This window comes from Tachysurus vachellii, chromosome 22 (assembly GCF_030014155.1).
Source record: "Tachysurus vachellii isolate PV-2020 chromosome 22, HZAU_Pvac_v1, whole genome shotgun sequence".
Classification (NCBI taxonomy): Eukaryota; Metazoa; Chordata; class Actinopteri; order Siluriformes; family Bagridae; genus Tachysurus; species Tachysurus vachellii.
Genome location: NC_083481.1, coordinates 7,396,337 through 7,417,318, shown reverse-complemented (window position 1 = coordinate 7,417,318; position 20,982 = coordinate 7,396,337). Strand labels below are relative to the sequence as shown.

The window sequence follows — 20,982 nt, the reverse complement described above, 5'->3', positions numbered from 1 at the left end:
AATAATTTATTGATATTCACTTAGCTAAAGTGGAGGTCAATAAATAATGATAGGGTTTATTTGTGTGAGAGACAGAATCAGTTTGAGAATGCCAGTGGAAAAGATTTTTGGATAAAGTTTTCCTTTCAGTTTAAGATTACTTTTAATAAGTAATCCTAAAAAAAAAAAAATCATTCAGCTTCCTCCTACTTTTTGAATTTCATATATTCAACTGACCTCAGCCTGATTAAGCATACGCTTCTTATTCCCCAGACACTGCAATCCTAGTACAGGTGGTCTCCCATCTCAGAAAAGCTTTGAAATGCAGTAAAGCTGGATGGTGTTTCTACGTCGGTAAACCTGCAAGCTCTGGAAGATTGAACACAAGGACATTGTTAGCAAACCTCACAGGCATTAAACGATAGAGGCCAGACATATTTGTGTAGAAACTGGGTGTGGTTGCAAGTAAAATCATGCCTTGTATGATAATTTATTTTTAACATAAAAAAAAATGCCAAACTAGATTCATCTAAAAAGCAAAAAGTACATTTTTGGGTCAGTTGTTATATTTTTTATTAATGTTTCACTTGAAAAATAGCATAATTTTTTAAATAGCATAATAACTTTTTTTACTGGAATATACCTAATATATGCATATATTGAGTCGTATTGAAATATTTGATTCACCTCACTTATGATATCATTCCAATATCTATGATGAATCTATTAGTGACATTTTAGTTGGATTTTAATATAATCTAAATTCATATTAAATTAAGGTCAGCGTTAAATCGTGACATAAATAAAGTCTTGATTATCGTGAAAACAACTGCAAAGCTTGGTGCAATTTGATTGATAGATAATATTCAAACTGTGGCCTTTCCTTACTCTTATAATGATAAGGAAAGTTACTAAGACTACAACTAATAAGTCTTAGGGTTGGTAAAATATCATACATCACATATGCAGTAAACTGCAACATCTTACTGCATGTCATGTATAAAACAAGACTGTTCTCAGATTAGATTGGAAAAGATGAAGGATTCATTTTGAGAAGCACAGGGGTAAATAAAAAATTAGAAAATTCTTAGAAGCTAATGGTGGCCAAAACCATGTTCACCAATAGCCCAGGAAAGATTATGGGGGATCAACAACATTTTACAAATCTAATCCTTAAGATGTATCCTGTAATATAATTTGTAACATCACAAATTAAGTTACCATACAATTGATTTAGCACTGGTTGTTTTTTTTAAAGTGAAATAAAGTGAAGTGGGTCTCATTCCCTGTAATAATAAAATAAAAATAAAAAAAACACTGAAAAGGAATGTCTCAGATCTCTTTACTGCAGTACTGTTCTCGTCTTACTGGTTATTCAGCAACTCTGGATACTGTACAAGCCTCTATGCTTAGTCTCCAGAGTGCCACCTACACACTGCTGCAAAGTCAGACAGACACCACGGTGCAGACGTGTAACCTATCGAGGTCAGGGGAATCAGTGTTTATTTTTACATTTATGTACAGCCCAACAACATAGACACAAAAGCAAGAAGAAAAAAATTGACAGCCTTCAAAGTCCCAATATATATATATATATATATAACAGAGAAAGCAACTGTGTATGCACAAGTGTATTGTGTTAAAAGCCATGTTTGCAATAAAAAAGACTATCCAAAGTATATGCTGTCACCTTAACAATCTGAGCATTAAGAATATCCTATGTATATGTTACATGGGGGAAATGTAGCACTTTTATTTCTAAGAGAAAGGCACTCTAATGAGTTCCAGGAGTGTCCTAAATTGGCTATAATGAGACAGAACCTAGGCACTTGTGCATGAATTTACAATTCACAAGGTATAAATGTGATACAGGATGGGAATGAACTAACACATATGAAACATGAACCCAAAACACAATTGAGAACTGGATTTGAAAGTCTGAATCTAAACTTGTAACTGACAAGAAAGAAAGGACTTAAACAGAGAATTCTTTATATAAATTGACTAGGAATGCATGGCATACGGAAATAATGGAGCAAGATGGTTTGGAAAAAGTGAGTGCATGATCCCAACACATCGCATCCTTAATGCACTAGAATATGAACTGTAGGTGGTAGTATTTTGGTCAAGACAGTGCACCATCACAAGACATCAAGGGTGAAGCTATCAGCATGGTTTACTGGGACTTGGAGTTTGTTACCACTTTTCATGCACCTAGTAGCCACTCATAGGGTGACAGAACAATGAGTAAATGAACAACCTAGACTGTGTGGTGCTAGGTGATGTGAGCAGTGGTGGTGCAAGGGGTCCAGAACATTGTCAGAATGGACCCAGGTGCACTCCCCTGAACAGTAACTCCCCTGAACACTCCACTAAATAGTGGAGCTGACCCGTCTACTGAGGTCTCCAACGGCATAGGCTCTGTAATCCCTGAGATGTGATGGTGTTATTTTCAAGGGAACAGCATCTTGCATTGTGCCTGGAAACACAGACCTAATGAGAAAGACACATGGATGGCAAACTAAAGTTTATATGTCATCCTAAATATATTTTGGAATCAACCAGTGTTGCTTAAAAACAGGCTTTTGAATGGTAGTCACAGCAGAAGATCTTGGGTGGATAATGGATACACACGCTCCTGGTAGTACCTGTGGTGGTGATTGGCCTGGGTCCTCTGTATTGGGAACCCTCTCCATTTGAAAGCGTGATGATTTCTATATCTTTCCACTACATTTAAAACATTTGTCAACCACTGGCAACTCTCCTTGAGTCAGGTTTCAAGGGAATAGTGATGGTTGGTAGCCTAGCTAGCTCTGAATGGACTCACTATTATGGTCTTGCCAATAACTGCAAAGATACTGCGAAAGCTCCTTGTTCAGTTTCTCCACCTGCTTGCTGGACTCCCACCTCTACAACTACAGTGGCATAGTAGAATCAGTCAATCAATTTAATGTTAATCGTCATGCTTATAGCTCTGCTATAGGTGAACTGTTATTGGTATAGAAATACCGGAGTATAAGCGTAAATATAAGCACAAATACAATTTTGATTTCTTCCATGCAGCACTGTTGTACTGTAAATCTTATCAGTTTCTCAGCTCCCTGGATATAGTATAAGTCTCTATGCTAATGTTGTAATAAACATACCTTGTGGCTATAGAAGCTCAGAAGTATTTGATAGTAACAAGCTCGCGAATTAACTATGAAGAGTGATGTACATTTTTTACCTCAAACAATGATCAATATAATCAGTATTGTATATTTGACATAGAAATGTCTGTGTTGATTGATCAATTACAAAAACTCATTTAAAGGTAAGAAGCTAAATTTATTTACTACTTGCGCCATTCACAGCTATACAGATTTGACGACACTCTGTGAACTGAGTGAAACTAGTTAAAAAGACTATTCTGAGTTTTCACGTATTAAATTATTATAAATATGAGACATTGGATCTCAAATTGGGGTAATAGTTCAGTTATTATCTCTAATTTAATATTTCTTACTACTGCTGTACTAGATGGTTCTGTAGGTAGTATAGACGTAAATAGTTAGTTAGCAATTTAACTGTTACCAAACTAGTTAGACAGGAGTAAAATTTACATATCTGTGACTGATTAATTTGTTATATGGTCAGCGATTTATATAACATAAACACAAAGACATTGGGCACGGTGGCTTACTGGTTAGCACGTTTGCCTCACACCTCCAGGGAACTCCATGAGTTCCGTAAAATGTCCACGCTATTATTTAGATTACTTCAGTTTTATTTGGCACAAAAGCCACCATCTGGAGGTTTGGACTAAATTTATATCTCAGTTCTGGTGGATCATAGAAGAGGAGCAGCTGTAGCCTGTATACCAAATTCCACCTTTAATTTGCTAATGCTAATGCTAACTCTAATCCCCCAGTGACCCTGTACTATAAGTGAGAAGCGATATGTCTCAAATGGCAAGTTAAGCTGATATGGAGCCATCTGTGGTCAGGGGCCAGCTGGTGCTAGAAGTGTTGCTGGGTAGGTTAGCCTGTCAACACTTGTTGGTATGGCTGTGTCCTTACTTTCATTGTCATGGCTATAATACATTTATGAATACAAATTCCTATCCAAGCAGCTAACTGGTGATAACAGATCTCTGAATGCCTTTATAGAAGAACACCCTTTTTTATACCCTATCTTTAAGCGTATCTACTATTCTGAAATGTCACAAACAACAGCTACATCAAAATCAAAGAAAGCAATCACAAATGCTCATAAGTATTGGTTCATAGCATGTAATCTGTAATCACTTTTGCAAGATTGTCTTATTACTGACTGTCTGCTTGCATCTGGAGGTCTTCCAGAATTTGTTAAGCTTCAGGATTACTGTGTTTTATTTTTTCATTAAGCTAACTTAATTTTGTGCTTTTCTCCTCAGGCTCCTCTCTTATGCTCATCACAATAACTAACGGGCTTAATGGCAGTACAACACCTCTGTCCAGCTCCTCTGCTTCATTTCAATCCATCCCGGATGTATCTGTTGGTCTGGAGGAACATGATGGTATGCTTCGGGATGCTGAAAATCCTGCCGTGTCTGGTTTGGTAGAAAGTTCCCAGGAGACTTCTGGGTTCTTCAGTGAAGACAGTGAGGAGAATAAGGGTCCTTTGGCATTGCGGAAGTTGGATGCTCAAGCAGAGCTCAACTCCAGTTTGGATGCAGATTCTTTGATAGGTATCATATCATTCTTATCACCACATCAGTCACTGTATGCTATATTTTCCCATATTTTGTCTATTTATTTTTCCTTGTACAGCTTCCTACTGTATTGTATAGCAAAATGCATTGTATTTTATTTTACTTCTAAATTCTATTTTGAATAGTTTTTTTATTACAATATTTTTAAGAAAGCATTTCACTACATGTGTATGTGGCATAAATTTGAATTTGAAGCTTGAATAAAATCAACAGTTCCACTAGTGCTTATGGTTAAGCGACTTAGAATGCTGTGTCTTCCACTACAACTTGGACTGTTGAGTAATTCTGTTTAAATCACGGACCTATAGCGCTGATAAACATGATATAATGTTGGAGGTGCCACTTAACACGTGTAACTCTTTAAAAAATAATTTTAACATAGAAACAAAGGAAACATGTACTTAATCATACAAATATCTGTTAACCCAACTTTGGCAATAATATCTCATCTTTACCACATCTTCGGTGTACAATGGCTGCATTTCATTCTTTTCATGGCAGTGTAAATAACAAGACTTAATTAGCAAGATAATAACAAGAGATAATTAGCATAGAGTTAGCAAATACATGAGCATCTATGCTATCTAGCATCTATGCTAATGATATTTATGATGAGATTAATGCATTTCTGATTACTTTAAATAATTTTTTTTCATTTCATTTTTTCATTTTCTTTATCTCAATATATAATTATACAGCAAAGTTTACAGGGATGTACTTTTAAAGTGGCCTCAGCCGGTCTATTTCATAATATTATTAAAACATGGGAAAAAGCAAGAGTGGACGTTTTGTCTTTCTATGACCTTTAGGAAATAGAGATGATGCAACTTCCTGTTAAACAAGCAACTTGTGGAATAATTCATGTAGTGGGATTTGAATATTTTGGGACATTCGTTGGTATTAAAATGTATGTTTTTCATGAACTATAAGAATGACTCGTGGAGTAGGACCTTTCAAGCATGAGATGTTGAATGAATGTAAAAATTATTTTAAAATGTTTTATGTGATAAATGATTTAGTTTTAGTCGGCCCACATTCTGTTTTATCCTGCATAACCCTAACCCTAATACCTAAAGGGTATTCTGAAGGATACTTTAACTATGTTTAAAATGCCTTTTACGTTACATACACATTCGTACTTGTAATATTAATGGGCACATTAACAGCTCCCTACTCATGGACCCAAATATATCCCTGCATGTCTGGGCATGTGTATATAATATTAGAATAACACAATACTAGATTAGTACTTTCTGTATTAAAAATAGACAGTTCATTACATCAAAGAAAACTAAGTTCACAGGGATGTCGTGCGGACGTGTCGGAATGTTTTATGGGTGTTTAAAATTGTATAACCCTCATATTGAAGTCAGTTCTTAGGTAAGCCATGTAAAGCATTTCTAGCCCATTTCTCTATGCAGCTAAAGAAGTGTGTCATATTGTAGCATGACTCATCAGTATTAGCATAAATGGTCTCATAACTGTCATTCATCTGACGAATCTCCATCTTGAGCTGACAGTCCTTATCCCAGAATATTGCCTGAATGTCAAAACAGCAATTAGCCTAGTGAACATTTGTGCTAAAATGTTTTTTGGACTTTATAATTACGATTGTTCTACTTCCTGCTAGGCTTTCAAGAGTGATGAAAACTTTCTCGTCCCTCACTAAATTCTGAGAAGGATTCTTCCATTTAAATGGTTTAAACAGTACTGATATTCATTCTTATATTTGATAGATAGTTTTGGAAGTAAGGATGAAACTTAGAACACAGCTACATTATCAAGGCTTGCCAAGACGTGGGATTAAAAAAAGAAGATATTTTTAGCCGACATGTTTGCCCTGTAAAGGTGGTTTCCACAGAGGCACTCATTCTGTCAAAATTCTTTCCAGTATAAACTGTGTGTGTGTGTGTGTGTGTGTGTGTGTTTGTGTGTGTAAGATAAAGAGATCTGTGAGAGAAAAAGAAAGCATATAAAACAGTGCTGTACACCAGATATCCAGTGATGAGTGGTGAATGGAGAATACTGTGGAAAGTCTTGCTAGTCAGAGAATAATAATACCAAAGACAGAAAGTGGTTTAGGATGCTAAAAATTAGATTTAATTTAGACCTAACGAAAGCCTCTGCAGATGATCTGAAACAAAACAATTGTGTACCAGCGTTTTATACAGTTTCAAAGTGACAACCTTTTTATTTTCCTCTTCACCCCACCATAACCTCTCACCACGAATATTGCTCAATGTCGGATATTCATCTTACAGTATTGTTACTGGTGTTGAGAACCCAGTCAGCTTATTTTAAAAAAATATACATGTATTTTTATAATTGTTATTATAAATGAAATTATAGGTTTGACCATCATCATCTCTAAAAGGAAACCATTATGATTAATCCTTATAGCATGGGGACTCATTTTTGGCATAAAATCTACAGTTGTGTTGTTTGTCCATTTGTTTAATTTGTACCTTGTACTATTTACTTCTAGGTTCTCCAACAGAATTTTGAAAAATCTGTGACTGATAAAGTAATACACTTAGTTCATGTCTTTTATACCCACTATTGTATATCTCCATGAAGCTATAAGTGCAAATATATTACAGGACTGTCACTGATAGGCTGTGTGAATCTATAAACTGGGCTAGAAAGAAATCAGCCCCACTCTCCATTTTATATTATTCTGTGAGTTTTTACCTTTGGTGCTGTTGTACTTGGTTTCACGAAATGAAAAGTATAATCCACAGTCCAAGATGAAAAAATGTATATTGTATTTTTATGTTTTTTTTATTTTTATTTTATTTATTTATTTTTTTGCCTCATGACTGATAGCCCATTTATTTCGTCTGGTACTGGTGTTGTCATAAATATGTGGAATAATCTTACTGTGCACACCTATTTTGAAGGTATAATGCCAATGTTGATATAAAATAATTTCTCAGTGTATGAAACCTGGTTTGCTTTACTGCAGACATTTATACTGCTGTGACTAATCATACTCCATGTAACATTGGATTGTGGCAAGGGAATTAACAGTCCAATATAGTATAGTACACGGTAACTCCCCATCCATCCATCCATCCATCCATCCATCCATCCATCCGTCCATCCATATTCATTTCCTTTATAATTCTCCTTTATAATCTGTTCTGTTTTTTTTATTTTATTAGAATACCATTACACAGAATGAATGACAGTTGCCTGACAAGTATATGAACACAATATACACAACTCCTTTTTCCCATGTCCTCTCTCAGGTTATAATCCATCCTCCAATCGTCCTTCGTCTCTCACACTTCGCAAGGCTCCCAAGAAGCTTAATTTCTCCTCATCTTTCTTCCTTCCTGAGGTTAAATCTTCAGACCCAGAACAATGGCAGAGGGAATTTGAGGCCAGTGGTTTTCCAGCTCATTCTTCCTCTCCAGTGTCTACCACAGCTGCAGGACCGCTTATACACTCCTCTGTTACCGACACACACTCCTCTATCACTGAATTAATGGCTGGGTTCTTTGGCCCAATCAGCCCACTGTCTGAGTCCACAGCTGGTGCTGACAGCCCTAAGGAGGACTTTGATGATGGAAGTGAGAACATCCTCACCCAGGCACCTACCATTCCAGAAATAGGGATGTTCCCTAGCCAAGTGCCCTTACATCCTGATGATTCCCACCAGAATGACTCAGAGGAACAGGATGAATTTGAGGAGGTTGTGGCATTCCCAACTGAGATAGATGGACAGGAGGTAGATGTTTGGAAGCCACCTTCATCAGCAGATTTGGACACACCTATTGTGGCCTTCACTGAGACAACCTGGCAGGAAGCAGAGGAGGAGGAGGAGGAATCCGAGGAGTCTGAACTCCGTCATGGAGGCACTGATTATTTGTCAGAGACAGACCTGCATGGTTCCCAAGAAGCAGTTCAGGTAGAGAGATGGAGGGATGATGGGTGGATAGTTGGGGTGATGGATAGGTTTTTTGAGTGGATGGATGGGAAGGATTAGTAGGAGGATTGATGGATGAATGGGTGAGTGGAAGGTTGGATTGTTGGCTTGTTGAATGGATGGGTTTGTGGAGAGTTGAATGGATGGGTGAAGAGATAGAAGGGCATATGAATGGTTGGGTAGGTGGAAGGATGGATGGATGGATGGGTGGGTGTAAGGGATAGATAGATAGATAGATAGATAGATAGATAGATAGATAGATAGATAGATAGATAGATAGATAGATAGATATTAGTATTGCGTTGGCATGCAAATAGAAATTTTAGAAAGTTTTTAGTAAATAAAACAACATGCAATTACATAATAATTGGATTCAGCAGAGCTTTAATGTTATGTTAAAATGTAAATAATAATGAAAACAGAAACCCAAGCAAACTTGTATCAGTTGTTCTTTGTAGGTAGCTGAATTGTTTGCAACAAATTCTGCTCATAGTAACAAGAAACCTAACCTAACATTAGTTTTCTTTTATTATGTAGAGTTCATGCCATTTTATAAACTTTTAAAACAAACACTCGAAGTAAAAAGCAATTCACATATTTTCCCCTAGTTTTACTGTACATTATCTGAAACACAGCCATTTTAAAAGGAATAAGATGCATTTCTGTCCTTTCTTTATTAGCTAAATGGATTTAATGAGGCACATTGTACCATTTCTCCTGACATATCTTGACATTTTAATCTTTTGATCATACTGTCTGTCTGTAATGAATGGTGCTAATTATTTTAAATTATTCACTATAATTGTGAGAAATCCCTTCCAGTGACACATCTAACTCCCATCTGTCACTTTTCCTTGCATTCTGTCTTTTTTTCTAGGTAATTTGTGTTGACTGGAGTGATCTGGCAGGAAAAGGCTATGTCATCCTCAACATGTCAGAGGATTATGATTGCGTAAGTTCCCGTCTTGCCCTTTTCAAATTTTGTTCATTTGGAAATTTCTGTTTTTTCTATATATCCTTCTTTTGTTTTGTTGGGGTTTTTGAATCCTGAATAAGCCTTTTGGAGTGTCTTATTTAGGAGAGTGAAAAACACAGGCTTACCTTATGACAGTAAATCATGGTGGCTTCTGACCGAAAGGATTAACTCGGCATGTGGTTGACGTGATGATATATGACACACAAGTTTAAGCCATCCATCTTGTCTCCTTACTACTAGATCAGGGAAATTAACTAAAATTTGTGGTTCTGTTACATAGACTTTCTTGCTTACAAATGATCAGATTAGTGACTAACATGTCTGAATCACATCAACAGTTACCTTTTAATGTTTATGATTATTTTATGTTTAGTATGTTTATTTGATGGATAAGCTTAACAGCGAATCTGCTACCGAAACACCGGTGACTGATGTTTCGAAAACGTGAGTTAATTAATTACATGCTGGTCTGCTCCGCTACTGATTTTTTTTTTTTTTCAGGTAATCTGTTTAGTGCACTGGAGTACTTTGTTGAGTCAGCATCTGCAACACAGTCTTGACAATTGACAGCCACTAGACTAGAGATTCAAATTGACTTAAAAGACAGAGGACATGTGCATGCTTTACACATAATGATCTGGAGGTTTGTGTTCATCTTTATGCAGTTATATTGTACTGTTCCTGATGGGGTGTTTTAGCCATTGTTCATATTATGCATCTGCTTTTAGAACTACTGGGAATGTCTGTGCCTTAACTAACATGCTGACAGCATTGTTTCTTCAGCAAGAAACAAAAACTGTCTGTTAGACACAGCATTCTCGTACAGAATGCATATGAAAATGCACACCTACATGCAGTGTATAAATTGTGGTGCAATATGAAAAATTTGTATTAAGATAACCAATGATAATGCAAATTATTTAATTAAGCCAAGTTGGTCAATCTTCACAATTTATTTAGAACATGTAGATATTTTTAAACTAATATTTTTCTATGAAAAAAATGACCCTATTTTCTCCCGAGTTACTCATTTGCCAGTCCTCACCCACTACCTAGGTCTCTGCTATGATACTAGCACATGCTTCCTTTGAGTCATGTGAAATAAGGCACCACGTCTTTTTTGCACTGCTGCTCAATTCTACATCACACTCACTGCTCACTACTCTGCCTAAAGGCTCCATTACAGGTGCCAAATTTACCTAAATATGTATGGCACAGTATGTACATAAATAACACCATCCTATGACATTCCCTTTTTCCTTCTTGCTGTTGTCTATATACTTGATACTTGGGTACTCCCTTGACGTACCACACACTCTTAATGGCAGAGCCAGTTATTTTTGGCTTTAGCTGGTCAGCAGCATTTTGTCTGCTTTTCTACTTTTGGGTTGGATTGTCCCCATTGCCAACGTGCTGCCAAGTGGGTAGCTAATGTGACAGGACTTTTGCAGTAAGTGTCTGTTTACTGGGTTGACCATTTTAAGAATGCTGTGTCTAACCCTGCCATCCGTTGACTGCAATGTAAAGGCATATGCTTGGCTGGTGATTTTGTCAATCACTGGAGCGAGACTATGTCAGATTCCTGGGTCCTGTTGGCAGTGACAGAGGAGAGAAATTCAAATTCAAATGTATTTGTATAGTTCTTTTAACAATGGAAATTGTCTCAAAGCAGCTTTATAGAACATAAGAAACATACAGACACAGTACAGAAAGTTTCATATTATACAAAGGCTTTAAATGCCTGTTCAGTTTCAGATCTGACACGTTGTAAGGTTTACTGAAGAACAGGAAGGTAAAGCTGTGCAGCCACAAGACTGGTTTATGAATGTTGACTTCAGCTTCTTTGTAGCAGCTAAGGTGATTTCAAGATGCATACAATTGGCCTTGTCACATCTTATAGCTCCTGGCATCAGGATATTGACATATTTGGACTGTGGGCTCCTGTGTGCTCCCAGCAATTAGAAGTCATCTGGAACACCCATCATCCTTTCTCATGTAGTGGCTTTTGAGCTCAAAGTGAACTAAGACAAGTGAGCCCTAACACCAAAACAAGTTTCACTGTTCACTTGCATGAAGATAGATCAGTTTTTATTCAGGATGCGCTGACTGCAGACTTGACAATGATCCCTGTAGCCTCGCAAGAACTGCAGGAATTCCAGAAATGGGCCATCAGACTGCAATGGACCACAAAAAGTCTTTGTCTCAGCAAAATGAGCTCATACCTTAGATGACAGTGAAATGTATTCCTTTCAGAAACAGAGATAATTAGGGAGTGGGATAATCATCACAGATACTTCTCTTGATACAAAGTCAGAACATGTCAACCACCTGGAAATCAGTCCATTTGGCTTTGGACTTCACAGATGTTAGCATGTGTTAGCATGTGATCTTTCAGCTCAATCCAGGTTTTCTGCCCAAGAAAATATCACCACACTTTGTGAATTTCCAGGGGATGGAGTGGGATGGGGTTCAATGGTGGTGAGGTGCAATGCAGTATGGATAAGATAGATGATGTGGCCAAAACCTCTCATTCTAGTAAAGACTCTGGCTGCTGCATTGTGGGCTCAATAAAGCTTATTTAGACATCTACTGGAAAGGCCAGACTACAAGGCAGTACAGTGACCAAAGCATGAACTAGTTTTTAATCTTTTGTAATGACATTATATTTATCTTATTGGTTATCTTGGTAATCATCTCAGATGAAAGAAGAATATCTTAGTAATTTTATCTAAATGAGCATTATATAAGAGACTGGAGTCAGTGATCACTCTGAAATTGGAATTAAAAGGCCATATAGAGTTACAATGCAGTATTAAAAGCTGCCTGTGATAATCATGTGTCCAGAAACATTCAGCCATATAGTGTATATAACACTTATTGGTTAAACACTAGGGTCCTCGTCATTTGGAACTTTTGCCAGCTTTGTGGGAAGGTTCTAAAAAATGATTGCCTCATGATGTCTCTGCTTATGGTGAAAACTGCATATGGGAACATTCCTATAAATACTTGAATGCATGCACACATGAATAATACTGAATATACACGACTGGTGAATTCAGGTGTCATACCACATTCCCTAATGGAGTTAACTGCATAACTGTCTTAAAATTAAATGTCATCCTGGAACCATGATGTAGATTTTCTTTAAGATTCTACATTATTAACAAGCACAAATAGCACAAAAGTACATTCTAAATACTAGAATCTGTTATTCAATTATTTGCAGGAATTTGTTATTACAGTCATTCTATAAAAATAGGAAACCCTGTAAATAAATACTTTTACTATTTTAATTTTCGAAGATTAGGCTAATATAATGCCTTAATATTGTCCTATCTGGTGATATTTATATTCTAGCTCTCTCTATCTGCAGTAGCAGCAGTTTCAGCAGTAGCACAAATTTCTTTAATCACATTCTCTGTCAATGTTACTGCAGTAGGCTGGCCACAAAAAAATGCACACACACACACACACACCTCTCTCTGTCCGCACCCACTCCAGAAAAGCAAAACTCGAGGTGCTCGTTCATCGTCATGGCAACTGGCAGTCATGTAATTACAATCAGCATGACATTTGGTATTTTGCGGTGAACATCTGCGTGCCACAATCGACGGCATGCCGACTTGCTGAGGGGCCACAGGGTATAGGAAGTATTAGCAAACAAATTTTTGAGAGAAACTTATTAGTAAATGATAGAATTATCAGCTTTATTTATACATCATCATTCGTTTCTAACTGGAGAAAAAAAATCATTAAAGCAATAATGAAATATTTAAAATACATGTAGCAAAAGCCAACAGAAACGTCATTGTGACGTTTACTACAATTTTTAGGAGGCTGTTTAAGCAATAAAAAAACTCTCCCTTTTGACCTTCAATTCAAAGTGCTGTTAAAATCCTTTCATCTGATTGAAGCATACAGACTGCTGGTCTATAATTATTTTATAAAAAGAATGATTACCAGCTTAAAAAGAAAATACTGAGTTTAATCCAGAATAAAGGCCAAGATTCCTTTCTGAGACTTGGCCTCACCAGATCTTGTTTGGCCAAATGGAACATCACTTGACACAGTAGTATTTGAAGCAGTTAGACTCCAAATTAGGCATCTGCTTCAACACAAGGACAACCATTATATGTAGACATGACTGCTTAAAAACCCCACTATGGCTTAGAAAACGTTAACGTCTGGAGCTAAATGCAGCTCAAATTGCTGCAGGAATTCCTTGTTTTTTTCTGTCTAATGATGTAATATATTTTGTATAGATGAACTCCTATTTTGATGAGTTCAATGACAAATTGTTATTTGAATTTGCTTGCATGGTCTATCAAAAAGTATAAAACTCACTGTATCACACTGTATTGTTGCAGATCTTACAGTATTAATGTTGTTTATACATTCGATTCTGGCTGCAAAAGGTCCACAGTTCCTGCCATCAAAATGAGTTAATAGTTGCTAGTGATAACTAATTTCTCAGATGGTCCAGATAGTTAAATGTAAATCTAAATGGTTAACAAATCATTAACAAATAAAAAGTGTGCATGAATGAATCATTGACAAATGACAGTAGTATCAGAGGAAAAAACATTTTGTGTTTATACAGTAAAATAATTACTACAGGATGGTAATGGCATAACCTTTTTGTTGTTAATGGATTTAGGGCTGTTTTTTGTCCAATATGATACAATTCAGTGTGATTCAGTATCGTGCAAAAGTGCCATTAAGATACAAAAGCTTTGTGTGCACTCTGTAAACTCTCAATAATAATAATAATAATAATAATAAGAGAACATTTATAATGATATATGTCACTAGACAAAAAGGAACAAGGCAGTTCTGAAGCAAATTGTGCTTCATCTAGCTTTTTGGGAACATAAATGTGAAGATATATGAATATTTTCTTTTACCCCAAGCATCAGGATTTTTCTTTTTCCTTGTTATTTACCATCAACCTTATAATCTGCATTCAGTCAATGCTGCTGTATTTTTTTGTTTGTCTTTTTCATTTGTTTCCCTGAATCCAAATTACTCCATATTGTTCAGGAACGAGTGCAAATAGACAAAGAAATTTCACCATTTTTATTGTTGAACTTCTGCACTAGTACAACACATCAGGATAGTGAGCACATTCCTCCATTTTTTGTACCGCTTATGGTCAAGGGGAGTCTGGAGCTTATTCCAGGGTACAGTATGTGGGGCACAAAGCAGAGGACCCATTGGATGGGTTTCATAGTCGCACACATGCTGTGGACAATTTACAGATGCCAATCACCCTATGATGCATGTCTTTGAATTGGGGAGGAAACCAGAGTACCCAGAGAAAACCCTGAAGCACAGGGAAACATGCAAACTCCATACACAGTATAGGTGGGTATAAAACCCCCAAATCAGGAACTAAACCATGTTCCTGTGTTTAAACATGACAGTCATCCCAGTAACAGTTCAAAATAATAGCACCCAAAATCCACCGTCAAATTAGAACAATATTCATAACAATATCCTTCTTCTACTTTGTTCTTTTCCCATTTGGTTGACACAGCGAATCATCAGTTTCCACTTAACTCTATCCTCGGCATCCTCTACTCTCGCAATAATTACCTTCATGTCCTCATTTAACACATCCATATATGTCCTCTTTGGCCTTCCTCTTGACCTCTTACCTGGCAGCTCCAACTCCAACATCCTTCTACCAATATAACCATCTCCCTCCTCTGTACATGTCCAAGCCATCTCAATCTAGCCTCTCTGTCCCCAAAACAGCCAACCTGAGCTGTCCCTCTGATGTGCTCGTTCCTAATCCTGTCCATCCTCGTCACTCCTAAAGAATACCCCAACATCCTCATCTCTGCTACCTCCATCTCTGCCTCATGTCTATCCTCACTGCTACAGTCTCTAACCCATACAGCATACCCATACTTGACTTGACTTAACTTGAACAGAGCTGTTCTCATTATGGTCTCACATAACAATATCCTACTTTGTGAAATAAACTATTAAACCAAAAGATAACATTATCTCTAAATAATTCTCTTTTACATAGAAACCCCTGCTTTAGAACCACGTTTTTTCAAATTAGTATAGTAATCGAGGAAGTAATTGTAAGTAATTGGACAGGTTTGGTTCTCTAATACAACTGTGACTATTCAGACCAATGTTCATGCACTTAATGCTACTGTGTGACTAATCAGGTCAAAGTTACTGCCCAAAAGTTTAGTACCAAATAAAGAAGAAACAAAAAATGGCTCCAATCTTCTAGAAAGATTCACAATCCATCATTCACTACTGGACCAATATATTTGAATACATGTTCATTTACATGTTCATTTTTTTTGCATTTTCATGTACTGTAATTCCTGTGTATTCAAATACCAATTTTTCCCATTTATATTTTAAATAATCAATATTTTTATAATCTGCCACATAATCTGAATATTAATAATAATAAAAAAAGAAACTAAGCGCAGCTATCACTGTAAACGCTAACTTCTCCCTGGTGCATAACCCATGTGTGTGAAAAATCTGATGTTAGATAACTGTTGGTTTAACACTTGTGTGTGCTTGTGTGTTATGTGTGCGCGTTTGTGTTACAGGAAAAGTTTCGTATGGAGAATGGTGACAGGCTGCTGGAGATGTTGGAGAGCACATTTTCCAGGAAGATGAACAGTCCTCAGGGCTCGTGGCTCATCTCGCTTAGCAAACCCACCAAACAGGAACACCAGCTTCTGATGACGCTTGCCAATGATCAGGGTAACACACACACACATGTGTGCTTTTTATACTTTTTATTAGATCAGCACAGAAGCATAACAAAACATCATGATCCAAATTATATGTCGAATACTGTCAATTTACACATTCATATTTAACCTATTTGCAGTTTTAATTTAATTTAAATTAATTTTTAAATAATTAAGACAGCTTCCTCTTGTACCATGGAAATTTGTTAACAAATAAAATGTTTAATTTCTGATTAACAAGACCTCATAATTTTTACACATTTATAGTGCCATTTAATATTATGGGACACCTATGAGACAAGTTGACACATATTATAGGATCTATAAACACTCACTTAAGAGGCTCTTTCTTTTTGTCATGAAATGAATAAGACAAATACCTCATCTTGGGTTGTTACTAAGAAACTGGAAACCGTAGTAGTTAAAAACCACCATCGCTGCAGAACCTCCAGCTTGGCACGAGTATTCACTGTAAAATATTAAATTACAATAAAATACTGTAAAATATCAATTACAGTAATGGAGGCATGTCTCAAAACACTCATTCTGTTCAAGGGAAAATCACTCATGAACTACAAGGATTTCCAATCCATCCCTTCATTTTTGGTACCACTTATCCTTTAGTACGCAGGGTCACAGGGAGTGGGGAACCCAGGGGACTTGTGCCAAACAAGGCGAGTGAAACATTCACACATTTATACACTGCAGACAATTTAGGGTTGCCTGTTAATCAGCCTACAATACATTGGACTGGGCGAGTAAACCGGAGTAATCAGAGGAAACCCATTGCAGGTTGGAGGGGGAATCAAATGCCCGGAGGTGCTACGCAAGCATGCCAATCACTGTGCCCTCTACTTGCATTTTAGTCTTTACAACTAATGTGTTATATTCAATGTTGTCAAGGATTTGTTGTGTAATGACATTTCAAGTTCCCTTACTAAGTCTAAACTCCTTTCACTACCATGTTGGTAAATCAAGCATCGCGTTAGTTCTGGCAGGCCACGTCGTCAAGCGTGCATCAGCTGTTAATCAGCTGTCCATGACACGCACCAATCCGGTTACGACATCCATATTACACGACCATTTAAATTCCCATTCATTGAGCCGCTTTCTAGCGCTTCGCTGCTGCTGCGATTTAAACTCCCTCCTCCTACCCCGACTCCACCATGCCGGAACCTGTGGTCGTTTTACCAGTTTACGTCATAAATCTCCACATATTTTTCTCTCTCTCCCCCTCTCTCTAATTATTTAATTATTTATTCATCTATCTATCTATCTATCTATCTATCTATCTATCTATCTATCTATCTATCTATCTATCTATCTATCTATCTATCTATTTATACAAAAACTCGTAAGCGAGCATATCTAATACTACACATGATTAATGGTTCTGTTATACGGGGGGTCTATTATATTTTCTAGTCGCTGCTCTCCCAGCTCTGTCCATGCATGTGCACGGACGGGCGCGTGGATGTTTGCCCAGAACAGAACCATACCGCCAACACTAACTGTATGCATATCATCTAATAAATTCTCATTTGACAAAGTGGTCCTGACAGAATTCTCACTTTCGTTAAATCTACACTTTGATGCTAATTCCACCATCAGCATCGTCATCATCACAGTTATCAAATTTTAGATCACAACCGAGTAGCTTAGCGGTGTCTAGTCTTCAGAAAGTGCTGGCGTGGGTGCAGTCTGTCATTCCAACCAAGCAGAAGCCACACCTGAGTGTGTTGCAAGCCAGGAATAACTGATTGAGCAGGTGGATTCAGGTTTGTCTCTTGCTTGATTGGTATGAAAAATCTCACCCACACCAGCTATTTCAGAATAAGATTGGACATCAGAGCATCAGAGTCTCAATAACTCACAACAATTGCTTTATTCAGCTGTATTTCATTCTGGAACTGCACCAACGTCTCCAATCCTTTATCATTGGATTTCTATTGAATGTCAGTGAAGATCGGTGAGAAAAGAAGATCTTGCTATTTTGTTTTAGGATTCAACAATGAAACCTGGCCATTATACTTGCTTGTCTGAGATAAATGTTCCCCTATAACGATTTTTCAGTAGACAGCTGCTTTTTTTCTCACAGGAATCATGAAAATACAGCACAGAAATCATTAAGCACACCACAAATGTTTATATACAAACACACACATTTATAAATGTTTAAGCCTGGAGATTTCCTTTAAGTGCCAATTTTCTTTGAGCTCAGTGACAGAAAAAGACACAGAGTAGACATCGAAACTACAGTTATGTAGTAATGCAGTTTAATAATTGCCATAATTATTAGTTGATTCCGGTACCGTGTTAATTAACTCTCTGCACTTGAGCTCTAATTTGACAAGCTTTCATCATTACACGTTATGCCTTCTTTTCCATACGTCAGGAAAAATATTCTTTGCTTTCCTAATGCATCTTTAATCATAGTTATGTGATTTTGTGGAAGATGATCATATACATTTCATCTCCATGTGGAAAAAAGCTTGATAAATGGACTTGCCACATCCTATTCAATCACAGATGCCTCGTGCTTTCTTTTCTGAAGACCCTTCAACAGAGGAATCCGTGAATGCCGTTACTCTGGATTTGTTAAAGCAATAAGCCACTCAAGGACATGTATTACACTGATTCTATCACAGGTTAAAGGTGTCCTTGCGCATAAATGGCCTCTTACTGATGATATAATCGCTGTTACACAAACCCTCAAGTGGCATATTTCTTTGTTTTTAATAAACAATTGAATTTATTATTAATAACATTCCTAATAAAAATTCTTCCCGCATGAAGTGTGATCTGTTAAAAGTAAACTTTGGTTGCTAAGCAACATAACAGGTGAAGATTAGAGTATTCTATTGACAGAGCAATGGCTTAAGTGCTGCAGTGGTGCTACTGTTTAATTTGGTGTATTAATAAACAATTTAGTCATCGTTCACACATGCGAATACATCACAACTGTTTGTAGATATTGCAGGTTTTCTAACAGTTTCGCACTCAGTGTGATTATATTGCAGTAAGTATAGAGATAATGATACATATTTGCTGTACAGCCCTGGACAAAAGTTTTGAGAATGACACAAATATAATTTTTTTCAGTCTGTTGCTTCAGTGATTTTAGATATTTTTGTCAGATGTCACTATGGTATTAATGTTACATGTTACATATGGCTGTTTTTGGATGGTTGGACGAAGTTGCTCTTGGAGGATGTTTTTGTAACATTCTTTATAATAATAATAATAATAATAATAATAATAATAATAATAAAAAACTTTATTTTGTATAGCACCTTTAAAAGTAGCTTGACATAAAAAAGCACTTGACATAAAAAAATGAAATTAAAAGATACACATAATATTACAGACACTAAAACTAACCATACAAAAAATAAAAAGCCAATAAATAACAAACAAAGAAGTCACATAAAAGTTACCCTAAAAAAAGTATGTTTTAAGATGGGATTTAAAAACACCCAGGGATTCTGCATTCCTAATCTCTGAGGGCAGGGAATTCCACAATTTGGGAGCCATGGAAGAAAAAAACGATCACCCAATAGTTTTGAGCCGTGTTGTTTTGGCAGTTAGAAGACCAGCTTCAGAAGAGCGTAGAGCACGTGTAGATATGTAGGGGATTAACAGCTCACACAGATATTGAGGGGCCAAATTGTTCAAGGCCTTATAAGTGAGCATGAGAATTTTAAAATCAATACGAAAACTAACAGGAAGCCAGTGCAATTTTTTCAGGATAGGTGTAATGTGCTCCCTTGCACTGGTCCTAGTCAGAATTCTAGCAGCTGAATTTTGTACCAACTGTAATTTACTTAGGGTAGCTTTAGGAACTCCAGCCAGCAAAGCATTACAGTAGTCAAGACGTGAAAATACAAAAGTGTTGATTAACACTTTATCACTTTATTCATGTTGATTAACACTTTAATACTTTATTCATGTCTGTGTTCTGAGGCAAAATTATAAGTGAGCCCACTCTCTTGCCTGAGAAACAACCCCACACATGAATAATCTCAGGATGCTTTAGTGTTGGCATGACACAGGACTGATGGAAGCATTCGCCTTTTCTACTCCGGACAAGGTTTTTTTCCGGATGCCCCAAACAATCGGAAAGGGGATTCATAAGAGAAAATTATTTTAACCCATTCCTCAGTGGTCCAATCCCTGTACTTTGCAGAATATCAGTCTGCCCTGATGTTTTTCCTGGAGAGAAGTGGCTTCTTTGCTGCCCTTCATGCTACCAAGCCATCCTCCAAAAGTCTTTGTCTCACCGTGCATATAGATGCACTCACACTTGTCTGCTGTCATTCCTGAGCAAGCTCTGCAATGGTGGCCTGATCCCTCTAATGAATCAACTTTAGGAGATGGTCCTGGTGCTTGCTGGACTTCCTTGGGCACTCTGAACCCTAACCTTTCTTCACAACAATAGAACCTCTCTTTGAAGTTCTTGATGATCCAATAAATGGTTGATTTAGGTGCAATCTTACAAGCAATCTTACAAGCAGTATTTTACAGGCAATCCTTGCCTGTGAATTTCTTTTTGTACAAAGCAATGATGACTGCTTGTGTTTCCTTGCAGGTAACCATGGTTAACAGAGAAAGAACAATGATTATAAGCACC

General features: G+C 36.9%; 1 protein-coding gene across 1 annotated transcript in view; it reads left to right on the top strand.

Moving 5' to 3' along the window:
- Nucleotides 1-20,982, top strand: part of podxl2 (podocalyxin-like 2) — a 29,909-nt gene that overhangs the window by 3,745 nt on the left and 5,182 nt on the right. The window contains exons 2-5 of the mRNA XM_060858731.1: nt 4,394-4,687; nt 7,963-8,624; nt 9,520-9,594; nt 16,206-16,362. Coding sequence (XP_060714714.1) covers nt 4,394-4,687; nt 7,963-8,624; nt 9,520-9,594; nt 16,206-16,362 — 1,188 coding nt within the window. The remainder of the gene's footprint in view (nt 1-4,393; nt 4,688-7,962; nt 8,625-9,519; nt 9,595-16,205; nt 16,363-20,982) is intronic.